Source organism: Carcharodon carcharias, chromosome 17 (assembly GCF_017639515.1).
Source record: "Carcharodon carcharias isolate sCarCar2 chromosome 17, sCarCar2.pri, whole genome shotgun sequence".
In the NCBI taxonomy this organism is placed as follows: Eukaryota; Metazoa; Chordata; class Chondrichthyes; order Lamniformes; family Lamnidae; genus Carcharodon; species Carcharodon carcharias.
The window spans coordinates 76,391,148-76,411,946 of record NC_054483.1 but is presented as its reverse complement, the minus strand read 5'-3'; the positions used below and the strand labels follow the sequence as shown (position 1 = coordinate 76,411,946).

Below are 20,799 nucleotides of genomic sequence, written 5' to 3'. Positions count from 1 at the left end.
CAAGAAATCGATTCTGTTGAGACCGGGTCCGCGATCGCTGCAGATTCCTGCATACAAGAAGCTCGCCAAAACCTAACAACCACGGGAAGAAGCATTGAAAAAAACAGGTACTGCAGTGCCAAGTTTAAAAGCATTTAAAGCTGTACTCCCCTGAGCCAGAAAGCAACCATGGATAATAAGTCAACCCTACCAGATCGTTTTGGGCTGATACAAGGGCGCAGGATTGGGGGCTTTGGTAAAAAAGATTTTCAAGATACATGATAGCTTCAGGTTTAGATATGAAGGCAGAGGCTGAACAAATGAATACATCACTGTACTCAGTAGGTCCAATCACCGATTACATCATTGTGAGGCAAGGAATAAATAAATCTTCAGATAAGTTTGAAGATGTTCTGAAATCCTTCAATACTTACTTTAATTTAAGAAGTAATAAAATTTTACAGCAAGCAAAGTTCAACAAAATGAGTTCAACAACCTGGAGAACCCATTGACATTTTCATAAACAAATTATACAGATTGGCTGACGCTGTGTGTACGGCGATCTTGAGTCAGAGCTCATACAAGCAGCTTATGATACCCTATTCGATATACTATAGGAAAAGAAGATCTGACTCTAGAAAAGGCAATCCAAATAGTCAGGCAGTTTGAAATTCACCAACAGCACCAGTCCAATTTACGTGCTGAGGTTAAGCCATGGTATATCACAACCCCACTATCCAGCTTATAAAGCAACAAAAGGGCAGGGAGACTCCAGGCTAAGGAAGACAATACCCAGACAGACCCCATAATGGCGGGAGACCATGTCAGCGCTGTGGAGCCATAAGTCCTCACAGGCGAGGACAACGTCCAGAAATATCTGTGAAGTGTTTCAACGGCAACCGTCTGGGACACTTTGGAAAACTGTGCAAGTCTAGAACATCAAGATGTGCAGAGGACCCCTAAACAGTCAATGAGATTGAAGCACCACACTAGGAGAAAGTCCAATTGTGCTTCTTGGGTGAGATCAAGGAACCCAGATTCTCCTTTTGAAATGCTGATGTCTCTGCAAGCGATTTCACCAATTTCAAATTGGACACAGAAGGAACCCGTGTTATGGTCCTCTTGGATAAGGCACCATGGCTGAAAGACCTCTGGCTACGAAAGACAGACAGACCACCCTATGGCCCTGGAGGAAACCGACTTCCAGTCATGGGCTTGATCCTAGAACCACTCCGGTATGGCTACAAGTAAATGTTGGAAATTTTGTATGCCATCCGAAACCAATCCTTTTTTCTCTTAAGCAGGGATGCCTGTGTTGCCATTAACCTCCTCGGAACAGCAAAAGATGTCAAAACAAACTCTGTTGTCAACTACACAGAATTGCAAATTCCCAAGGGGTCCACCAGTGAAGAGTATCTCAATTGGGAATTCAGCGCTGAATTGTCTTCACTCTTTGCAGAGCCATTTGTCCAACTCCCTTGCAGGTGGCAGAAGCTCCTCTTTGGTCAGATCAGCAAAACCTTCAACTAAGTGCCACTATTCTTCGAATGGAAAACACATATGAAAATGGCCAGCAACAGCATGATCTGCCCCAGCCTGAGGCTCCACCAGTTGCTGTCACACAACCTGGGAAAACTGTGGCAACAAAACTGTAATTTCCAGCAGAAATGCACAGCAGCAAGGTGATGCTGAGCAGGAGAGTAGCAACAATTAATTCACCAGAGCTCACCTCAGTAAGGTACAAGGGCGCAGGAAAGAAGACAATATGGCGATGAAAGCCAAACTGCAGGCTGAGCTCATGGATGAGGAACATTTAAATGGAATGGAGATGCACCTTCAACTCCCAGAAAGATCATGGCGGACCCCAAGGAAAAAGAAAACCCATGTTCGTGCTATGAAGGAATGGAATGAACACTCCCTGCAGAAGGAACGGAACAAGCCTATGGTGTCCGAACAAAGCAGATGGTGGTTAATAAAGAAAAGTTGAACTCCAAGGATCATAAAAAGTGACTCAGGTAGGACAATCAGGTGCCAGAAACACAGAACACTATGATTCAAACTCCAAATCAACAAAACTTGCCAAAACAACTGAGTCTACCACTCCCCTAGATGTGACCAGAACATGCTCTGAAAGAATTGGCAAGCTTCCAGACCATCTGAATGTATACCGTCAGAAACTTGAGGGGGGAGAAGAAGGGGTAGCATGTAAAAAAAAAGAGGTTATATTGTAAATATGTTGGATGAAGACTTGGGGGGAGGTGTAGCATAAATGTCTTCGGCATAGCAAGGGTTAATGTGTTACTGGAGAGCCGTACTGCCCACAGTGTGATGTAAAAAGTCATATGACAAGGAACCTGGGCCAGTCTAAGAGTATGCAGAGACCTGTGTAGAAGTAAGCTTGGAGTTAGCTCATAGTTAGGCTATATCTTGTACATATGTAGATAGCTGTGTTACCAATAAATACTACTGTTGTAAGCCTCTTTGTGACACCTACTGAACAAACCCTTACAACATCCTTCAAGGTATTTCAGATATCTTAAGGGAATAATAAATCCTGGAGTTTGTTATAAGATGAAGCAAAATTCTACTGTTGTTTTTGTCAGTTGATCAACTCAACTACGTGAACTGAAGTTTTGTAATGAACTTGCAGGGCTGCTTTTACATGTTTACAGTATGGTTTGGTTGGGCTGAATTGCCTATTTCTGTGCTGTATATCCTGTGTATGGTAGTACAGTAAAGTGAGCACAATTGTATTTATTGTTCCCAATTCTGATCAGTGCATAAGAATTCACGGGATCGCAAAATGATATAGGCTTGCAGCTGTCTCTTTATCACCTGTAAATTAGGCGCCTCTTGAGGTGTGGTGATTTTTAAAAATGAGAATTACTTTGGAATAATGAGGTAAGCTAGCTCTACCGCAGAGTAAACTACCTTTTTAATATGCAAGGGTGGAGTTAGCATTTTTGTGGTTTTAGTCATACTTTTGTAGGTGTATATGGTATTGTTTCATTGCAGCGCAGGAGGGGAAAAAAATCCATTTCATTCCACCTGGGGTGTCAGTCAAACAGACAGGCAGGTTTTGAGGGTGAGAGTTAAATCAAAAGGAACAATCACTGAACAGCCAGTTATGAACATCTTGGAAAGCTCCAGTACAGGCATTTCTGATTTATGATTTTCTTTTGCTTTACATTTGATGCATTTTTCTTTTTAAATGTTTGGAATTAAAGAATGGTTTATCCACATTTTAGTGTTTTGTGTGATTTAATCTGTCAAATATTCTACCTACTTTATCTAAATATTCAGGATGTGTAGATTTGGAAAATTATCCACTGTGCTTCCGTTGGGGACCCATACTTATGGCAGAGTAAGAAGACCCCGTGCAGCCTATACCTGAATTTGCACTAAAGCATTGCCACGAGCAAGGGTTGCCACTGGGAGTGCACAATCAGAAAATTACTCTGAACACTTTTAAGGCAACTGGTAAGAGCATGATTGGAAACTTTGTGAGATGCAGGGGCTGAGCATGTCTAGATATCCAGGTTCCAAGACAAATCCAGCAGATCTGCCTAATTTTGCCTTGAGCTGTGGATTGCCAAGTTCTAATTATCAATGGAGAAGCAGCCTCTAATGGCAGAATTGAGTACAGCAGTTGGATAATTTACATTGCTTTGTAATAACTTAAAATGACAGGTTCATCAAGTGTGGACCCAGAAATAATGTGACTGCCAATCACCTTGTGCCAGCCTGTCAGTACATAAAATTTGTTAAGCGTGCGTATGTGTATATGTGTCTGCATTAGCTGATCACATATGTGATTTCAACGCAAGCCCATGATCTTATTTGCACTGTTAGGAACATACTGAGCAGAGGCCACCTACTTCCTAGCAGACATGAGAGGAAGAAAAATAGACCTAACCTGTTCTCCTTCAAAGTTTGAATAAAACAGATCTCTGATTCCAGCCTCTGATGTAGATGATGTGCAACATATTTTATGTGCTGCTTTATTAAAAATAACTAATGTTTACTGTCTGAGGTTGGAATGTGCTATCATATAAACCTCTAATTTATCCTCTGATTTACTTTTCAAGTTATAAACGCTGTCACTGCTAACTTGTGTAGTCAGCTTATTATGACAGTTAAGGCTGCATTTCAGTAACTCTTAGAACTATTTCAAATACATATATATAGCTTCTGATTAGTTTTGGACTAGGATAGCTCCAAAGGAGCTTTGAGACCACAGGCTCCCTTTGTAACAAGTCCAAAACCACATCAGGCTCAATATAAACTAGCAATATTTAGAAATAGTTTACATTTTGAAGGCTCCTCCCTTTTTGTTTCTCCTCACTCCCATACTGTCAAAATATACTTTGAAGTAATTAATTGCAGTTTAAAAGGCACAGTATTTTTTCTGTGTGAGAACAGGCTCTGTTCAGATGTTCTGCACACCATTGGCTAAATGGGTTTTTTAAAGTAACTTGTCTATTTGGATAGTGTAATGGCAGATTCTGCCATTGTCAGCTTGCAGCTGAGGAAAAATGAGCTCTCTCCTTTACTCTCAGAAGGTTCAGCATACTGTAATGTTAGTAATATTATGCTTCTTAAAGTGCTTTGTAACCTGAACATTTTGATTCATATGATTGCAAATCTGTGTTTTACATTAGAGAGGTAAGATTTTGGTCTGAAAATGAATGTTTTTGCTTTAAATGCTTCTTTAACACTTCAATTTTAATCTCATTGTAAAATAATACAGGAGAATCCCAGGCCAATGCCTAATTTATGTTGAGGTAACAAACAGTGTCAGTGGTGGTGAGGACTGTTCCAATTGGCCTCCACATCTCTGGCCTATGTGGAAGGGATAGTAATCAGCTAATTTTGATGCTCCTGATCGGTATTTAGTGATTTCTGTCAGATAAGTACATCTCTGAAGGTTTGATGAGGATGGGATCGGGTTCAACTGTGATGCTTCAGATGGTTGAATAGTCTGCCTGTGCTCACTATCCAAGCACATGATAAAGAGTGACACATTGGAGAAAGTAATAGGTGAAGAGAAGCAGTGCCATTTGAAGCATCATCCAGGGTGATCCAGAATTTTCAGTGGAGGAAGTGAGAAAATTGGAGGATAAAATGGTCTTTTGTTTCTAGCTAAATGTTAGCTACCTGGCTGCTATTGTATATATCATAATAAAGGGCATTTGTAAATGCAAACTGAACAGGAGGTGAAAGATGAATTGATAAACGCAAAATACTGCAGATACTGGAAATCTGAAACAAAAACAGTAAATGCTGGGAAAACTCAGCAGGTCTAACAGCATCGGTGGAGAGAAAAAGAGAGTTAACGTTTCGAGTCTGTATGACTCTGAAGAAGAATCATATGGACTTGAAACGTTAACTCCGAAAGATGAATTGGGCTCTCCTGTCTCATGAAAAGTTGGGTGTTAAAGAAACAGGATAACTAATATAATATTTTTCTTGTATTGAGACACTACCTATGCTTTCCCAATAGTGGTGGCAACCATCTCAATTAAATGGTAAATTGATGGCCTGCATTGTCAGAGTATCTCTGCACTTGATTATCGGAGAGCATTGTTCACCCTATCCCCTCTCCTTAATGTCCTGGCTGCTTACTGATGTTTCAGTATAAAATTTAGAATGGCAGATTTTTTTAAAGGAAGTCCCTGGGGTCTTTCAAGAGCTTAGGCTACTTGAGATATTTTGTTGGAGAAAGACAAAATAAAATGGATCCCTCTGGGGGGTGAAGATACACTGAATGGGTCCTTGTCAGTCCCAGCTCTTGTTTAAGACTTAAAGCTATTGTTCTCTTTGCTGGCTGAACTCTGATGGCTTTACTGCCCTTGGTCCCAAGTCTGCTGAGTAGTGTCTATTTGTCCATTCACACTCCACTGGGGGGCTCAATAATAGGCGTATTAGCCATACCATTCACATTCAATGGGACCTTGAAGGAGTTCGAAAGCAGCCAATCACTTTGCAAAATCAGTGAATAGATTATGGGTCTATTCAAAAACATAACTGGTGTGAAAGATTCCTCAAGCTTGCTGTGATAAGCTTTTCCCTCAAAATATCTCATAATGGAATTGTTTACTATGATCATTGTTTTTACATTCTTTATTACGAGCACTCCTTTTCTTTTTTCACATTGTGTAATTGCTATCCCTTTAAGAATTGCCAGGCATTACTTCAATGGTAATTCATTTAGCCAAATGAGCTCCTGTTGATTGATTGCTGTTCTTTCAGCCTAAAGGAGTATACTCCCTGAATTGCTGTTAAAGGAAAAAAATGCTGTCCGTCTTGTCATTGTGCAACCAAAATGCTGCATTCTAAAGTATTAATAGGTAGATGTTAGTGAATGCCCCAGTGTCTCATTGCTTCCTGTTTCTGCATTCATTTTGCTATTTGAATGCAACAGCTACTAGTCTTGGAAATGTATGTTCATGTGTTGGGAATAAACTGAGTTGGGGGACATGCCAGCAAACTGTATGCCAAGTTCTACATGCTGTGAAGTAGAGGAGTTACAGCCTGGCCCACAGAGTTAAACATTACTGGAAGCTGATTTGATTGGCAGAGGCAGTTTGCTCTGCTTGTTTGATGATGGAGCTCAGTTCAGGAACAGGTTCAGATTACAAACAGGGGGAGTGACCAAAGAGGGGAGAGAGGGGGAGAAAAGATTTACAGGCACCACAAGGCTTTTGAGATTGCAACGAGCTTGTGAATGAAGTGAATCCAGCAGAACTGGGGCCGCAGTATCTGTTTTATTCTGTATCGTTGCCGTCTTTGTTTTCTGACAGAGATACCATCAGGACGATTGTAATCCCTTGTGGCTTGGGTTCCTGACTATTTTATATAAGAAAAAGTTACTCAGCGAAATGGACCCTCTTTTTCATTCTGCGAGAGCCGTATGTTGGATATATGTGTTTGGGTCATGTTTTCACTGATCCCAAATAATCAAGTTTTCCTTAGAGACCTATGGCAGTTGGATCTAAGTAGTCCAGGCACAACTCCTGTTTCTGGAGGACAACCCAAGGGATCCCACATTCCTTACTTTAATTCATCTTGTGCACACGCCTGCTGTGGGGAGCGTGGGTCATATTCTTGCTGTGGTAGTAAAGGTAATTCTACCAAGCTGCGTTGAATTGCTGACAATTATTGTATGGCAGAAAATTGCACTTGAATGTAATCTGTTTGAAAACAAAAATTCTTATCTTTTTATTACATGTTTTATTTGAATGCTACATTTTGGTGGCCTTAAGGGACAGACAGAAAAAGAAAAAAATAGCTGAGGCTGAAAAATAATGAAATGACTGTGAAGTTAAATTACATTAGTCGATGTAGAACAAGTGCTCACTTGCAAATTATGCACAGAGATTTTTATTTGGTTTGCAGGAATGCAGTACTTCTCTCAACTTAGCCGCCTTTCCCATGTTTAGAATAATTCAGGCAGGTATGTGATGAGGTGAAAATGGCTTGAAGAGCGGGTGGCATTGAGGCCATCAATCAGATTAGTTTGACAGCTCCTCCCCAATGTAGTCTGTGGAGGGAGACAAAGTTCCCTTTCAAAAAACGTCTAGCTTTCACTGTGCAAGGAACTCCGCAAAGGATTGCTGTGTATTTCTGTATAACTGCGAGGAGCCAATATGTGAATACTCAGGAGAAAAATTGCATGTCTAATCCTGTAATCAACTTGAGGTACTTCTTAAGACTCATACATTATTTTTCTTTTTACTTGCCACAATGTGTTGTATCTTTGTAAGATTATTCCACATATTTATCAGTTTTTAAGTAGGGAAAACCTCAATTTTTACTGCCTGATGTCGTAATTTTTTGGAATATTTATACGATTGAGTTGTGATCTAATATTGTTTGTCACCACAATTTCTTGTCACTTTCAATGGAAGGGCTATAAATTGTTACCTCTAAGATGAGGAAAGCAGAATCTTTAGTTAGTTGCAATCCAAAGTCTGCTGATGATGTATTTGGGTGAAAAGATAGATCAGTGTAAAATTAATTCTAGGTTGCAGAAAAAAATCAACTGACAGACCATCAACCTATGTATTTTGCAGCAAATAGCATTGGGCATAAAAACAGGATTAGAATTTCTGTCATTTTTATCAACCAAATTATCCCTTTTACAGGGTTTACAGCTTAATTATGTGAAGATGTTCTATACCTTACCTGTGATGCATTTTGGTTCTGTATTTAAATACATTAAATGTAAAATAAACAAATGTTTGAGAAAACATCTTCCAAAAAATGAATATCATTTTGCATAATATCCATGTATAGTATAATTTTCATAATGTTTTGCAACAGAAGTACAACATCTATGTTATGGAGAGAGATTGTTTGAAAGTTTTTTCTTGTTAAGGGTGTGATCCATTAGCAGTGAGTGTTCCGCCCAAGATCATGAAATATCAAGTTTTATGGTCAGATGCTACTTTTACTAGTATATTGACTTGATTTCTGGATCGCCTGCTCTGTGTAGTTCTCATTATGTAAGTAAACTGTTTAGGGGATATTAAATCCACTGAAATAAAAGGCATTGTATTTGGGAGTAACTTATTCTTGATCACCAATGGAACTTTCATAGAGAATTTTCATAGCCAGTTATGCATTATGAACAAGTTAAATATTCACTCATATAAGCTGTCAGGCCACTTTAGAGGACAACCAGCGCTGGAATTGTTTCATTCAAACTCAGTAATCAAAGATAATATTTTGTCGGTGAAAGGGTTAAATTGGGTTTACGTAGACCTTTTAATAGTAAAGATTGGAGCCAGATATCTCTCATCAGAGACGTTTATTCTCAAACATTGATTTTATTTTCATCAGTTGTTTTTCCTATTATGAAAGGCTGCTGTGTTGATGTATTTTGACCCGTGTGTTGACTCAGGTCAGAATGTGTATTCCTCAGGTTGTGCAGCTTTGTTTGCTGTCGCAATCCCACATGCCTTGTGCTTGTACTGGAGGACAGTCCTGCACATTGACTGAAACAGTTCCCATGCATTCGCACGTTTAATACCAACTGGAAAAAAATTTGAGGATGTGTGCATTAGTTTTAACAATGTAATTCCTAGGAAGCATTTTTTTTGTGTTTAGTGCAGCAGTTCTAAGCTAGCTTTGCAGTAAGACCTTAAAAATCCTCATTGCAGAAAGAATGCAAGAGGGAAAATTAAATGAGCCAACTTAAGTACTGCTTATGAATTCTTTGTACTCTTTAATCTTTTGTGATGCACTTCACCGTCACATATAGTTCACACTTTCCAGGTTTGATACGATGAAAAAAATTAGAAACTAAAACTAAAGATTTCCTTGAATAATTTACCCAGTATTTAAACCACGGAGGGCTGGTTGAAGTTACTTGTTTGAAAGTAGATCCTCTTAATAAGTTTTTTTCACCAGAAATAAATGTTAAACAGAAGATGATTTTTGTACTAGTGAGTAGTTGCTATCACAGTTGAAAAATAACACGATTTTCACTTTTGGAACTGCATGTATTCCTCTTTGGATTGAAATAAGTTTCCACAATTGTTCCACTGACAGGCTAATTCTTCTTTCTGCAGCCTTTCAAGTGAGGAGCCACACAGTAAAGAGGAGGACATTGGTCTTTCATGCATACACACAAGAATTCAGATGGGATTAGAGTCCAAATGGAGTTCCAGCAGCAGTCTAAGGATCTTCACTAACAGGATGCCTAGTTGTTGTTACTTAGTCTGCTGGGCCATGCTAACCATGGCAGCACTAGCTGCAGCAAGGCCACAGTTTAAGCCTGCTGATAATGGTGCATCAGAAACTGAAGGTAAGTTTAAATTGCATTGATTATAATGTTAAATGGCAATTATCATTACATCAAGGGAGAATAAAGGCAGCTGTTGTCTAATTCGACCTTTTAAGTGCCTCTAACCTTTCTTATGTAAATTTTGTCTAACTGGCCTGAGCCAATAATTAAACTTTAGTATTTTGCCTACTTTGTAATGGGACAACTGAAGTATTTGTAAGTTTTTAACTAGAGTGAGAGATTTTTGATCTCCGTCTTTTGTGTTTTGTAAGCCTCTTGTCTTCAAAAGTTTTCTATTTTCAGGTTACTTTTGCTTGTTTCTCATAAATCTTCCTAATTTCTCCACATCAGAAACCACAAACATGCATTTAAATACTTAAAAAGGGAGATAGCATTTTACTTCAAAATCAACACTAAACAGTGTAGTTAATTGTGTTTTCATATTCAGCAGCTTTTGCTGAGTGACTTCTGTGATTGAGAACCCACTCTGATAATCTTTTAAAACTCTTGATAATCTTTTAAAGAGAACCCACTCTGATGTAGCATTATCTACAAGGCTTAGTTGAATTGCTCATTATTTTGGTAATGATCTAGGGATTCTGTGTGGTGGTTCCAGGAAGTCAATGGGTAGATACCATTGCTCTGGAAATGCTCAGTCAAAGTAGGATGCTGGCGTGATATCATGCAGTGATATGCGCGGTGCCAATATGGCACAGTGGATTAAGTTGATTTTTTTTTCTCTCAGTGAAGATTCAGCATGTTAAGTAAATGTCAAAGTTCCCAAAAATACAGCAATGCTTTTTTTTTAAAGAAATTGTGTAGGAATGTCGAGACTTTTATTTCACAGGTGATCTTGGTGGGTTCTGTAATTCATTCCATTAGTGATTCTGAAGTAGTCTCCCATACCTTAATAGTTTTTGTTCCCAAGGATGCGAAGAGGAATGTAACTTAAAATTACTTCATAGCTTACATAAATGAGGTTTCTTAACTGATGGATAGATAAATGAATGAAGACTTATGTCTGTGGGTCTGTCGACAGTCAAGGGAAATTGCAGTCAGTGTTTTGGCTTGGAGGTAATCTGAGAATATCGAGAGAGCAGTTAGGTTCTCATCACCATTTAATGAGTCCTATATTATTTTCCTTTTGCTGGTGACATGAGCATTTTCAGGAACATTTTAGTGACAACCTGGTGCTAGTTACAACTGTTCTTGGAAGCTGTTATGGTTATTTAGTTTATATAAGCAAGCATACAAGGACAGTGCAAGTTAGTTCAATGCACTCCAGTTTTGGGGCTTTTAGTTAAATGTGATTTTTTCAGATAAGAAGAGTTCTACAAATAGTGAGAATCTTTGAATGCATTACGTCCCTTTTTTTAAGAGACGAGGACATTTTTTTGTTTGCTAAAATGTCCATTTTCATTTTGCAATTTTTGTTGCTGTACATTTAGTTAATTGTGAAATATTGAAAGCTGTGAGCGCAAAAGCTCATGTATACTATTGCTGGTTCTGTTCTGCTGTTGAGAAGGAAAAGTATGCTATTAAGAAGCATTCATACAGCAAATTAAAAGACCAGGTGAAAAACAATGAGAGCTATAGTTTTAATGGAACTATCAGTCCTGCAGTTTTATTTTGTTTTTCCCCATTCCCTTCCTTTGGGGAAATGCCTGGCTTCCACTTGGCAGCTGCTGAAATTGAAACATTTGAAATCACAAGTTCACCACATGGGGAACTGCGGGTGCAGACCCATGTCTTATGACTGTATGGTGTAGCCTGTCGGCACATTCCTGAGAGCAGCCCCGCAGTAAGATGCTGTTTGGCATTGTGGCCATTAACAGCGAGGGTTATGAAACACAGACCTTTACAGTAATCCTGTTTAGCCCAGATGTCACTCTGCCTTGTATTTTCAAAATATGTAAAAATATGAGGTACGCATGCAAAATGAGCTGAGTTGTTGGTGGCTTTTATTTCTTTAACATTTTTTAAGGTGAATCAAAAATATATATTGTGAGATTCCAAGTTTTAGTTTTGTCAGGGAAAACTGCAAATGCTCCCTGTCCTACTCTCCCTATACACTATACACTATTTGATTTGGAAGAAATATTGAGCCAACCTTCTCTGTGTTTCTGAGTCAGTTGCTAGGAGGTTTGAGCAGGTGATTTGGGAATGATTTTCCCTTTTCTCCCCTAACACCATCTGGATGATGCCTTGCTCCCAAAATCAGTCCACAATGAAGATCAGAAACTCAGTGACATAGGGAATGAAAGTTGTGTCCTCCTGCTACCATGGTCTCTTCATTTTCTAATATTTTACTGTATAATCCTCAATTGAAATATCAAGGACATAATTTTTGTGATGGATCACTGCAAATAGGTGCCTATTGCAAAGGAGATAAGTGCTAATGACTCTTTCAGAGTCAGACCGTAAATCACAAATTTGTCTATCTATACATATTTAAGACATATAAATATTGGTTTACTCATTTCCTTCTACTTGACCTTTTTAAAGGCCTGAGTTATGGTAATTCCTCTTCTACAGTTGTGTCAAAATTATACACTAGATATACTGCACATCAGAGGCTTGGATTTGCCCTGCTATTGCCTGCAGCCTGACTTGTGTGGTTCAGGTGTGTAAAACTGCTTGACAAGTGCTGAGTCGATAACACAGTGTGAACCAGACTCCTTTTCCGAGACTCTGCGTCACTCTGGCATTTAAATTGGGTATTGAGCAGAAATAAAACTGCAATGCATTAACTTCCCCTCTCATTTTCATGAACTGAGCCGGCTGCACAGAAGTGGGTCTTTGGGAGAAGTGAAATGGAAGACCAGAGTCAGCCAGGCCTTTCAGGAGTTTTTGACTCTCAGGCCCTTTGGGTTATGCTCCAGTCCAAGGGGATTGAAACAGGCATCTGGCTGACGTATTCAACCCCTGAAGGTTTTTCCAAGGTAAGAGCAGAGCTTTATCAAAAGACCTGCTTAGATTGTGAAATAGGGAAAAATCAATTACATTTTTTAAATTGCTTTTTAGGTGTTGTATACCACTTTGTAACCAAGAACAAAAAGGAGAGCTGGTTGCTTCTTCCGATATTGTTCAGGAACTCCGAAAGTGAATAGGGCCAAGACCTGCAAAATATTAATTTTCAAAATTCAGGACAATTCAGCAGAAACGGAGGTATCTTATCCAAATCATAAGTAAGATCTTCCATTATAATATTTTGGTCTTGCATTTAAAAGGGAATTTATAAATCTTTGGCCGAAGCTTTGTGTACCATGAGAATACACTGCTAACCTAGGAGCTTGTAACACTTCTTTGCCAAATATTGGATTTTTTTTTGTAAATCTAGATATAATTAAACAATGTGACATTTGCTCTGGGCAGTGTCTGCTTGGCAAAGAACTAGTTGAGTTAACCTATGGCAAATTATTAATGTCACCAGATAAGCAAACACTGCTGGCAGCTTCAAATTGTTTTTAGCATTAAGTAGGTTAAAAAAATCAGAGTTTTATCTAGTGTTTTTGTTGCTTTCTAGGTTGCTTCCAAATAAGGGGCTATAATATATTATTTATGATATTGCTGGATGCTGAACAGGGCTACTAAAAATGCCAAGTAGGCTATTTAAAACCTAAACCAAGCGGGTAAAAGCCTCCCTGGACTTATTTTGGCAGCTGTGAAGTTGATGGTGTCAAATCAGTGATGTGTAAAAGAAGAGCAGCCAAGTGGATTTTGCTGTTCGCCAGTTCAAACATGGAGGCAAAGTCTCACATTGTAAATGCAGAATTTGTTCTGTCATATGTCTACAGCTTCCAGCATGATAATGGGATTTGGCCATAAAGCATATGCAAACTAATATTTACATTAAAACAGGGAAGGCATTGGGCACCTGGTATAGAAGTGGAAAATATGCATACCTCACAAATCAGATTGTTGCAGGTTCAAATTCCAGGGCTGCCTATCATTTCACTCCAGTGTTTCCAGTGAGCAGCTGTCTTGGCTAAGCGATTGGATAGAGACTGCTATGAGGGGGGAGGTTGCTCCAGTTATTTGAGAGGAGGGAGTACGCATTGGCAGCACAAACTCGTAGAAGCGTAACTTCTATCAGGCCATCACACTATTATTGATAAGCATTACAGTCAATTTTGGAGTTGTTTTGTGAAGGGGCACATTGAAAATAAAGATAGCTTCAAAAAGTGTGGCGAAGTGATAAGAAAACTTCACACTTTCAAATACTGTGGCACAATCTGATGTAAAAATGTTTATCAGTTATTAAAGGTGAAAACAATTAATATCATCAAAATATAAGGTTCATTAATAATTATCAGTTCTGTATTCAAAGAAACTAAAATAATGTTTCAATTTTCAGAAGTGTAAGGGTCAGAGCCTTATAAGCTTCATGTTTTGAACATGTCAGAACAGAAAAAGCGCTGTAGCAATAGATTTTCAAAGATACAGACTGAACTGGTCAAACCTTGGCTGGCAAAACAGCAGAGTCTAGGTTACTGCAGTGTCTCAAAACAATAAATGCAATGTATCTGTTCGGGTACTGAGATAATATGTGACCGTATTATTTGTCACAACTTAGCGTTTGCTTGCACTGCAGCATATTAAGTTATTGGGATCCTTCTTGATCAGGTTCTGTTGTTTGAGAGTGGCATTTAAATCACTGTTGAGCCGAACACCCATTGCTGTGCTGTAAATGCTATGTAATACATCAAAACCAAAATACTGCAGATGCTGGGAGTCTGGAATAAAACAAAGTGCTGGAAATGCTCAGCAGGTCAGGCAGCATCTATAGGAACAGGATTAATGTTTCAAGTTGATGACCTTTCATCAGAACTGGAAAAATATATAATGGTTTTTAAGCTAGTACAGAGGCAGGGAAAGCAGGGAAGAACAAAAAGTAAGGTCTGTAATAGGCTTGAGGTTTGCAGAGATTAAAAGAAAGAAGGGATAATGATGCAAAGCAAAAGGAGAGATGAAGTGGAACAAATAAAGCAACAAAGCATGGGTCTCAAGGGGATGGGAATAGCAGAATCATCACCAACAGCTGCTGTCTGAAAAAAATGGGGGCAGAGGTGATGAACTGAAATTGTTGAACTGTTATAAAAGTTAAAATTAGAATTAAAAATCTCCTCCTCATTACCCTGATCTCTTTCTTCAGTGTCCTACACTGATCCAATGAAGTTCAATGTAGCGTGAGGAACTTTTGATTAGGCACTTTATTGCCTTCTGAACTCAACATTTACTTGCTTAAAACCTGTTATTGCATTTCAGTTCTGGCGAGAGATCATTGACCTGAAAGGTTAGCTCTGTTTCTGTCTCCTGAAATGCTGCCTGACCTACTGAGTATTTTCAGTATTTATATTAAATTACATCAATTTGGTTGGCATAAAATCATAGTGGATTTTTTTTGCATTATTTCCAATGTATATTAAACTTTGCACGCACAATTGTGTATTTTTTATGCGTGATTGATAATAAGATATTATTACTCCTGAAATGACCAGTTAGGAACATTGGATTGTCCGGGATCTATTAAAGGGACATTAAAAGAGCTGTTCCAGCAGAATGGAGTGAAATTTGGATAGAAATAGCCAAGTAGTCCATTGAGACTGCCTCCTGGTTGGCTAAAAATGATATTGGCTGGGAATTGCTTGGCCTGGAAATGATGGGTAAAAAGAGAAAACAAGGTAGAAAGAGGTTAATGTATTCCCAAGCAGTAGCAATAAGTTTTAACTGATGGCAAACCTCATTAGATAGCTACTATAATTTCTCCAAAGTACCTGATTATAGGGAAATATTTGTTTGGTCATTTCCATCATGTTTATTGCCTCCCACAGGCTGATGCTGAATCACACCATTTGATGATTTGTCTATTAATCAAATTTTTGTCTGCATGTAGATCTTCATTTAATAATGCTGAAAAGCTCCAACAAATTAAATTGGCAAAGTGCAGTCACTGGTCATTTTTTTGATCATGGGGTTACATCCCCCTCTTCATCTCCGCTATAAGTATCAGAATTTCCCCTAGTGTCTCCTTACCCAAGTCTTTAAATATAGTTGTGCCTCATTTCAAGCATTCAGCCATGATCTGCTGCTCTTCATACAACACCTTAATTTTAATTGCAGAGAACCCACAGATAGAGTAGATCATAGTATTTGTTAAGGAAAAAGACAGGTTATGACATTTTTAGTGTGCACTCATTGAAACGAGAAAAACTTCTTGGAGGGCTTGACAGGCCAGCTGCTAAGAGGCTGTTTTACCTCAATGGCTGGATATTTTAGAATTTGGGATCATAGCCTAAGGATAAGGGGGCAGCCATTTAGAATTGAGATGAGAAATACCTTCATTCAGAGAGTTGTGAAACCTTGGAATTCTATACCCCAGGAGTTCTGTGAATGCTCAGTTGTTGAGTATATTCAAGGCAGAGATCGATAGATTCTTGGGCACTAAGTGGATAGGATAGGAATTAGTGTGAAAGATCAGACATGATCTTATTGAATGGCGGAGCAGGCTCAGTAGTATGCCTCTGCTCATGTTCTTATTTTCTCTCTTCGTCAAACTGAAGAGTTATTGGATAGTGACTAGGAACACAAGCAAAGACTGAATTTTCTTTTATCATCCTTTTGCTAGTTTGGGAGCAATATGGGCAATTAAAATGAAGTCAGTTAACAGCACAGATCTGGAACTGTTTAGGTCTGTGTTGCTGATATATCTAGCAATTAGAGAAACCTAGCAGAAGAACGAAAAAATATATTTATATTGTACCTTTCCTGTCCGTAGGACATTCCAAAGCACTTCACAATCAGTGAATTATTTTTGAGAATTAATCAGTTCTTGTTGATGTTGGTTGAAGGTAAATGTTTGCAAGGATCCCAGGAGAGTTCCTTTGCTGTTTTTTGAGTACTGCTATATGCTTCATTCAATTATGAAGTCAACTTCTGTTTCGTATATCTACCCAGCTAAACTATGCATTTCATCTGGGTTTCAGGTTCTAATCATAGAATCAGAGTGAGAACTGGAGCACGAGCGGGGCTAGCAGAACTGCTTCACAAGTCTCTGCTATGAAGTTTTGATTATCTCTTTGATAGAGTGTCAAAGATGTTCTAATAGATTGGCTTCTTTGGTTGCACTTGTACATGGTGATAATATGAGGTGTGCAGCTTTAAATGTTTAGTTTAAATAACATAGTGATGATCTCAGTTTTAACTGTTACTGATCTGGGTCATTCTTGGAAGATCCATTCCTGTGTATCTATAGAATAAGCAGATGACCTCAGTGGTGGGGAGTAAGGTATTCTTTCACTCCTACGGAGGGCTGTCATAATTCCGTGGCACCAGCACAACTTCTAAATGATGACTCCTTCACACTCTTTGATTCACTGAAAGATCCTCATTTACTGGATTATTGAAGAATGAGTTTGTGTGAAACCATGGCAACGCATAGCTGTGGACTTTGAGGTGCGTTACTGATCAATCACCAGACCTCACCTGGCAGCATCACATTTGAAACACCTGTCATGGTGGTTAGAAGTACAAATTAGATTTACGGTTCTTTATTTATTTGTGGTTAGGTCATTTATCAGTTTCTCCAAGGTAGCTTGAAGATAAATTAGTGGAATGTCATCCTTCATACTGCAATGGTGTAGACAGCTGGAGCAAAGAATGAGTGTTTATTCTGATTTTCAAATGTTCTACCAGTGAGTGTCACCATTAATACCCCTTCAAAAAAAAAATCAAACAAATACAATGACTTGCATATCTCTTGTTTTTACTTTTTTTTGTTTAACTGAATGCTGGTGTCTTCATAGGTTTGGGGGAATTGCTGAGCCTGGCAGCATAAGAGACCATGTAGAAATGTAATCAATTGTGTATGTGCTCATACCTCTCCCTCACACCATCAGACTTAGTAACTACCTCAAATCAGTTCCATATAATATTGCCAACATTCATTAGTTCAATAAATATTGTAAAAAGAAAAACAACATAAAAATGAAGCAAAGACGATTAAGAATAATGATAAATGTTTTGTAACTTATAACAAGGTCTGTTGGAACCTGCTGAAGGCATCCTTTGGATTTTAATGAATTAAGCTTTAGTCCTGTTGGAACACATTCTGAGCCAAGCTCATGTTCTGAATCATCTAAGAAACTGACCTAGTCCAATGTCTAATGCAAAAGACAGGTGTTCCAAGCTTCCTCGAATATACGGTAAAGTCATTGTATAGTATGTTAATGCTGGGCTTGTTTTTCTCATTTCCTTATTCATGTATTTTCGCTGGCAACTTAACAAATAGCATTCACAGATGAAATGTGTAGTATTTTGAACAACCAGGTTACTTTACATATAATTTGCATTTTCTCTCAATTAGAATAATCAAAATCAATAAGATTAGCCATCTTACCTTTTTTTAGACATCTGAGTTCTATCAGTGTCCCTGTCCAAAAATAATAAATGATGACGTAGCTTTAGTGGGTTGTAAATAACAATGTTTTATTTCCTGTTACAGTTTACAATTTGCAGCTTTTTCAGTGTGAATTCATAATTAAAAATAGACGATGGAAAACTGTCTCTTTCATAAAAATGCAAATAAAGTCTTACAATTTCTTCAAAGGGGTTAGTTAATGGACATTGAGTCCTGACTTCAGTGTTTTTTTCCTTCTACAATGTGTTCTACACCCAAAACATCAATACCAGAACCTGTAAGCACAATTTGTACGTTTGAGGTTTATCATAAAAAATTCTAAGTTAAGAAAGTGATCCTTAACAACTGAAAAGGGGAATTACATACACAAATGCATGTTTGTCTGTTTTAAACTTTGATTGTTGTAATTTCAGTGCGTGACATAAAGCATTTCCAACCTCTGCTGATGGCTAGTGAGGGAAAGCACATTTTTGAAATGTTCATTGACACTATGAAATCACTTGTCCAGCAAGCAAAAAATGGCTGTTATGGAGATTTAAAATTTTGTTTACTGTCTGTCAGTTTTGTCAACCTGGTTTGTGTTCGGATATTCTAACTCAAATGTTGCATGAAATTCTTCAACCATTTACTGGGGAAGAATAGCTGAAGTATTGCCCCTGTCATTCTTTTATCTTCAGACTTAACCTTCTGAGGGATTGGAGCTGCAACCCCCAGAGCTAAAGAGCCCCGCCCACCCTTTGCAATGGCGAGGGGAGCCTGCAGCCATTGGTTTTAAGGACCTGCCCTAGATGCCAATGAGAATCGAGAACCATTTGGGGTCCAAATTATACCTTTCTGACTTAGAGTGATCACTGGCTCAGTATTCTATCTGGATGTGCATAACGCACTAAATATCAACCCAGTATTTAGAAACCATATTCTGGCCTCCACTTAGGAGAATCTTATTCAGAAGCTGACATTGAGATTTTATGTCTTTTGTGAGATGAAGTTTAGTCTCTATGTATAAATTTCTGTGACATTTTTCAAAATATGCACTTGCTTACTATGATATGTTTTCAAAAAATATCCCCTGTGGCTAAGGTGCTAGAATTAAAAGATCCAGGGATTCACAGAAATCCCTATTCTCGTATAGAAATATCAAGAATTAAATCAGTAATGTATACTGAATACGATTGTATTATTTTAACTGGTTGTTATGGTACTCCAAAGCATTAAGGGCAGTTAGCAGAATTATAAATATACAAAGATGACATTGGGGAAATGGCTTTCTGGATTTTTGGAGAATGCCACACCTCCACAAACGAACAACCCCCAAAGTCTGCAGTGGGGCTTGTTAGTCATCTGCATAACTCCAGTGGAATGCTCACAGTTAGGACCTGGATATACCAGGTTCCCAACATTTCCAACATATCTTGCAAGAAGCAGAACCTCTGCTTGTCACACGAAAGGCAGAGCATCATCAGCAGGTGGAACTGTGGACAGGAGTACAGCATATTGGAGCCCTTGTCTTCCTGGCTGAGGCCGTACCAGACACTTCTCTGAGTCTTCATTTTAAGAGAGCTCTTACTTGGTCCTTTACACTGGAGACTGAAGGTGACCTTGTTTGGATTGGGGAGGGTACAAAGGCCTGAGAAAACTCCAGTCTGCCCCCAATTTTGAGTCTCTGAACTTAAAGAATGGTGAAAAGCAGAGTAAATTAATACATGCTACAACTCATTGTAAAGATTACATCAGGTATATCATGGCATTTTTTTCTTATTAATGTGGTTAGATTTTGGACCTGTTTTAACAAGTGTTGTTTACTGTCTGCTTTTCAGAATGTTTTGATATTGTTATTTCAATGAGTGGTTCATAGCAATGGGAAAGTTTATTTTCATTTTGAAAATTTTTTTGATTGTTTTAATGATTTTTATCTAAAACAAGCTAGGTGTGTGTGATAATTATGCTGTGCCTCAGTGCTCTGTGTGCTGCAGCATCAAAGCACAATGCTGTGGAGTAAAAGAATATTTCCCTCTTCCCCACTACTCCTCACCACACCACCAACCCCTCCCCACCACCACCACCCCATCACCTCCATTCAGTTGATTATCTCAATGTAACAGAATGTAGGTCAATCCAGGGTGGAGGAAAGAGGACTTCTTGCCTTGGCAGCTGGTTGCCAGTATAGACTATTATGGCTAAATCCCCACTAGTTTTGTCAGAAGGACTGACGATGAGGAATAAGTACATGGGGATGCATTTTCCAAGAGTAGTGAGCTTGCCAGTGTTATCTTCAAGGTGCAGAAGGGCTAATGTTCACCTGAACTGGGCTAATTATAGTTCCTACTTGTACCTATAATGACTTTCGTAGCTGATAGTATGTCACTGTGTTGTATTCTTGGGCACAGTTTTCTCTTTGACGGTGCACTGATCCTGCAATTTAAAAAAAAAAGGGGATGATTTGCAGCAATGATCCCTTTGACATCCCACATTAAACGCTTGCATATCACATAGGACATGACAAGACAAGCTAGCCTGACAATGTGTCCTAGCCTCAGTACCAGTATAGTATGCCGAGTTATAACAGCACAATGTTCAATTTCTTAAATGAGTTATACCTCAGACTCCTAGT

At 38.6% G+C, this 20,799-nt stretch overlaps 1 protein-coding gene across 16 annotated transcripts in view; it reads left to right on the top strand.

Moving 5' to 3' along the window:
• Positions 1–20,799, top strand: part of LOC121289571 (fibroblast growth factor receptor 2-like) — a 177,776-nt gene that overhangs the window by 72,066 nt on the left and 84,911 nt on the right. For 10 of the 16 annotated variants that reach the window (XM_041209113.1, XM_041209112.1, XM_041209114.1 and 7 more), the window contains exons 1-2: positions 7,538–7,680; positions 9,555–9,790. In XM_041209113.1, coding sequence (XP_041065047.1) covers positions 7,655–7,680; positions 9,555–9,790 — 262 coding nt within the window. In that variant the 5' untranslated portion in view covers positions 7,538–7,654. Of the gene's footprint in view, positions 1–6,661; positions 7,104–7,537; positions 7,681–8,408; positions 8,487–8,993; positions 9,058–9,554; positions 9,791–19,465; positions 19,923–20,799 lie in introns of those variants that run through there. The other 6 variants (XM_041209105.1, XM_041209104.1, XM_041209103.1 and 3 more) reach the window with 5 other exon arrangements.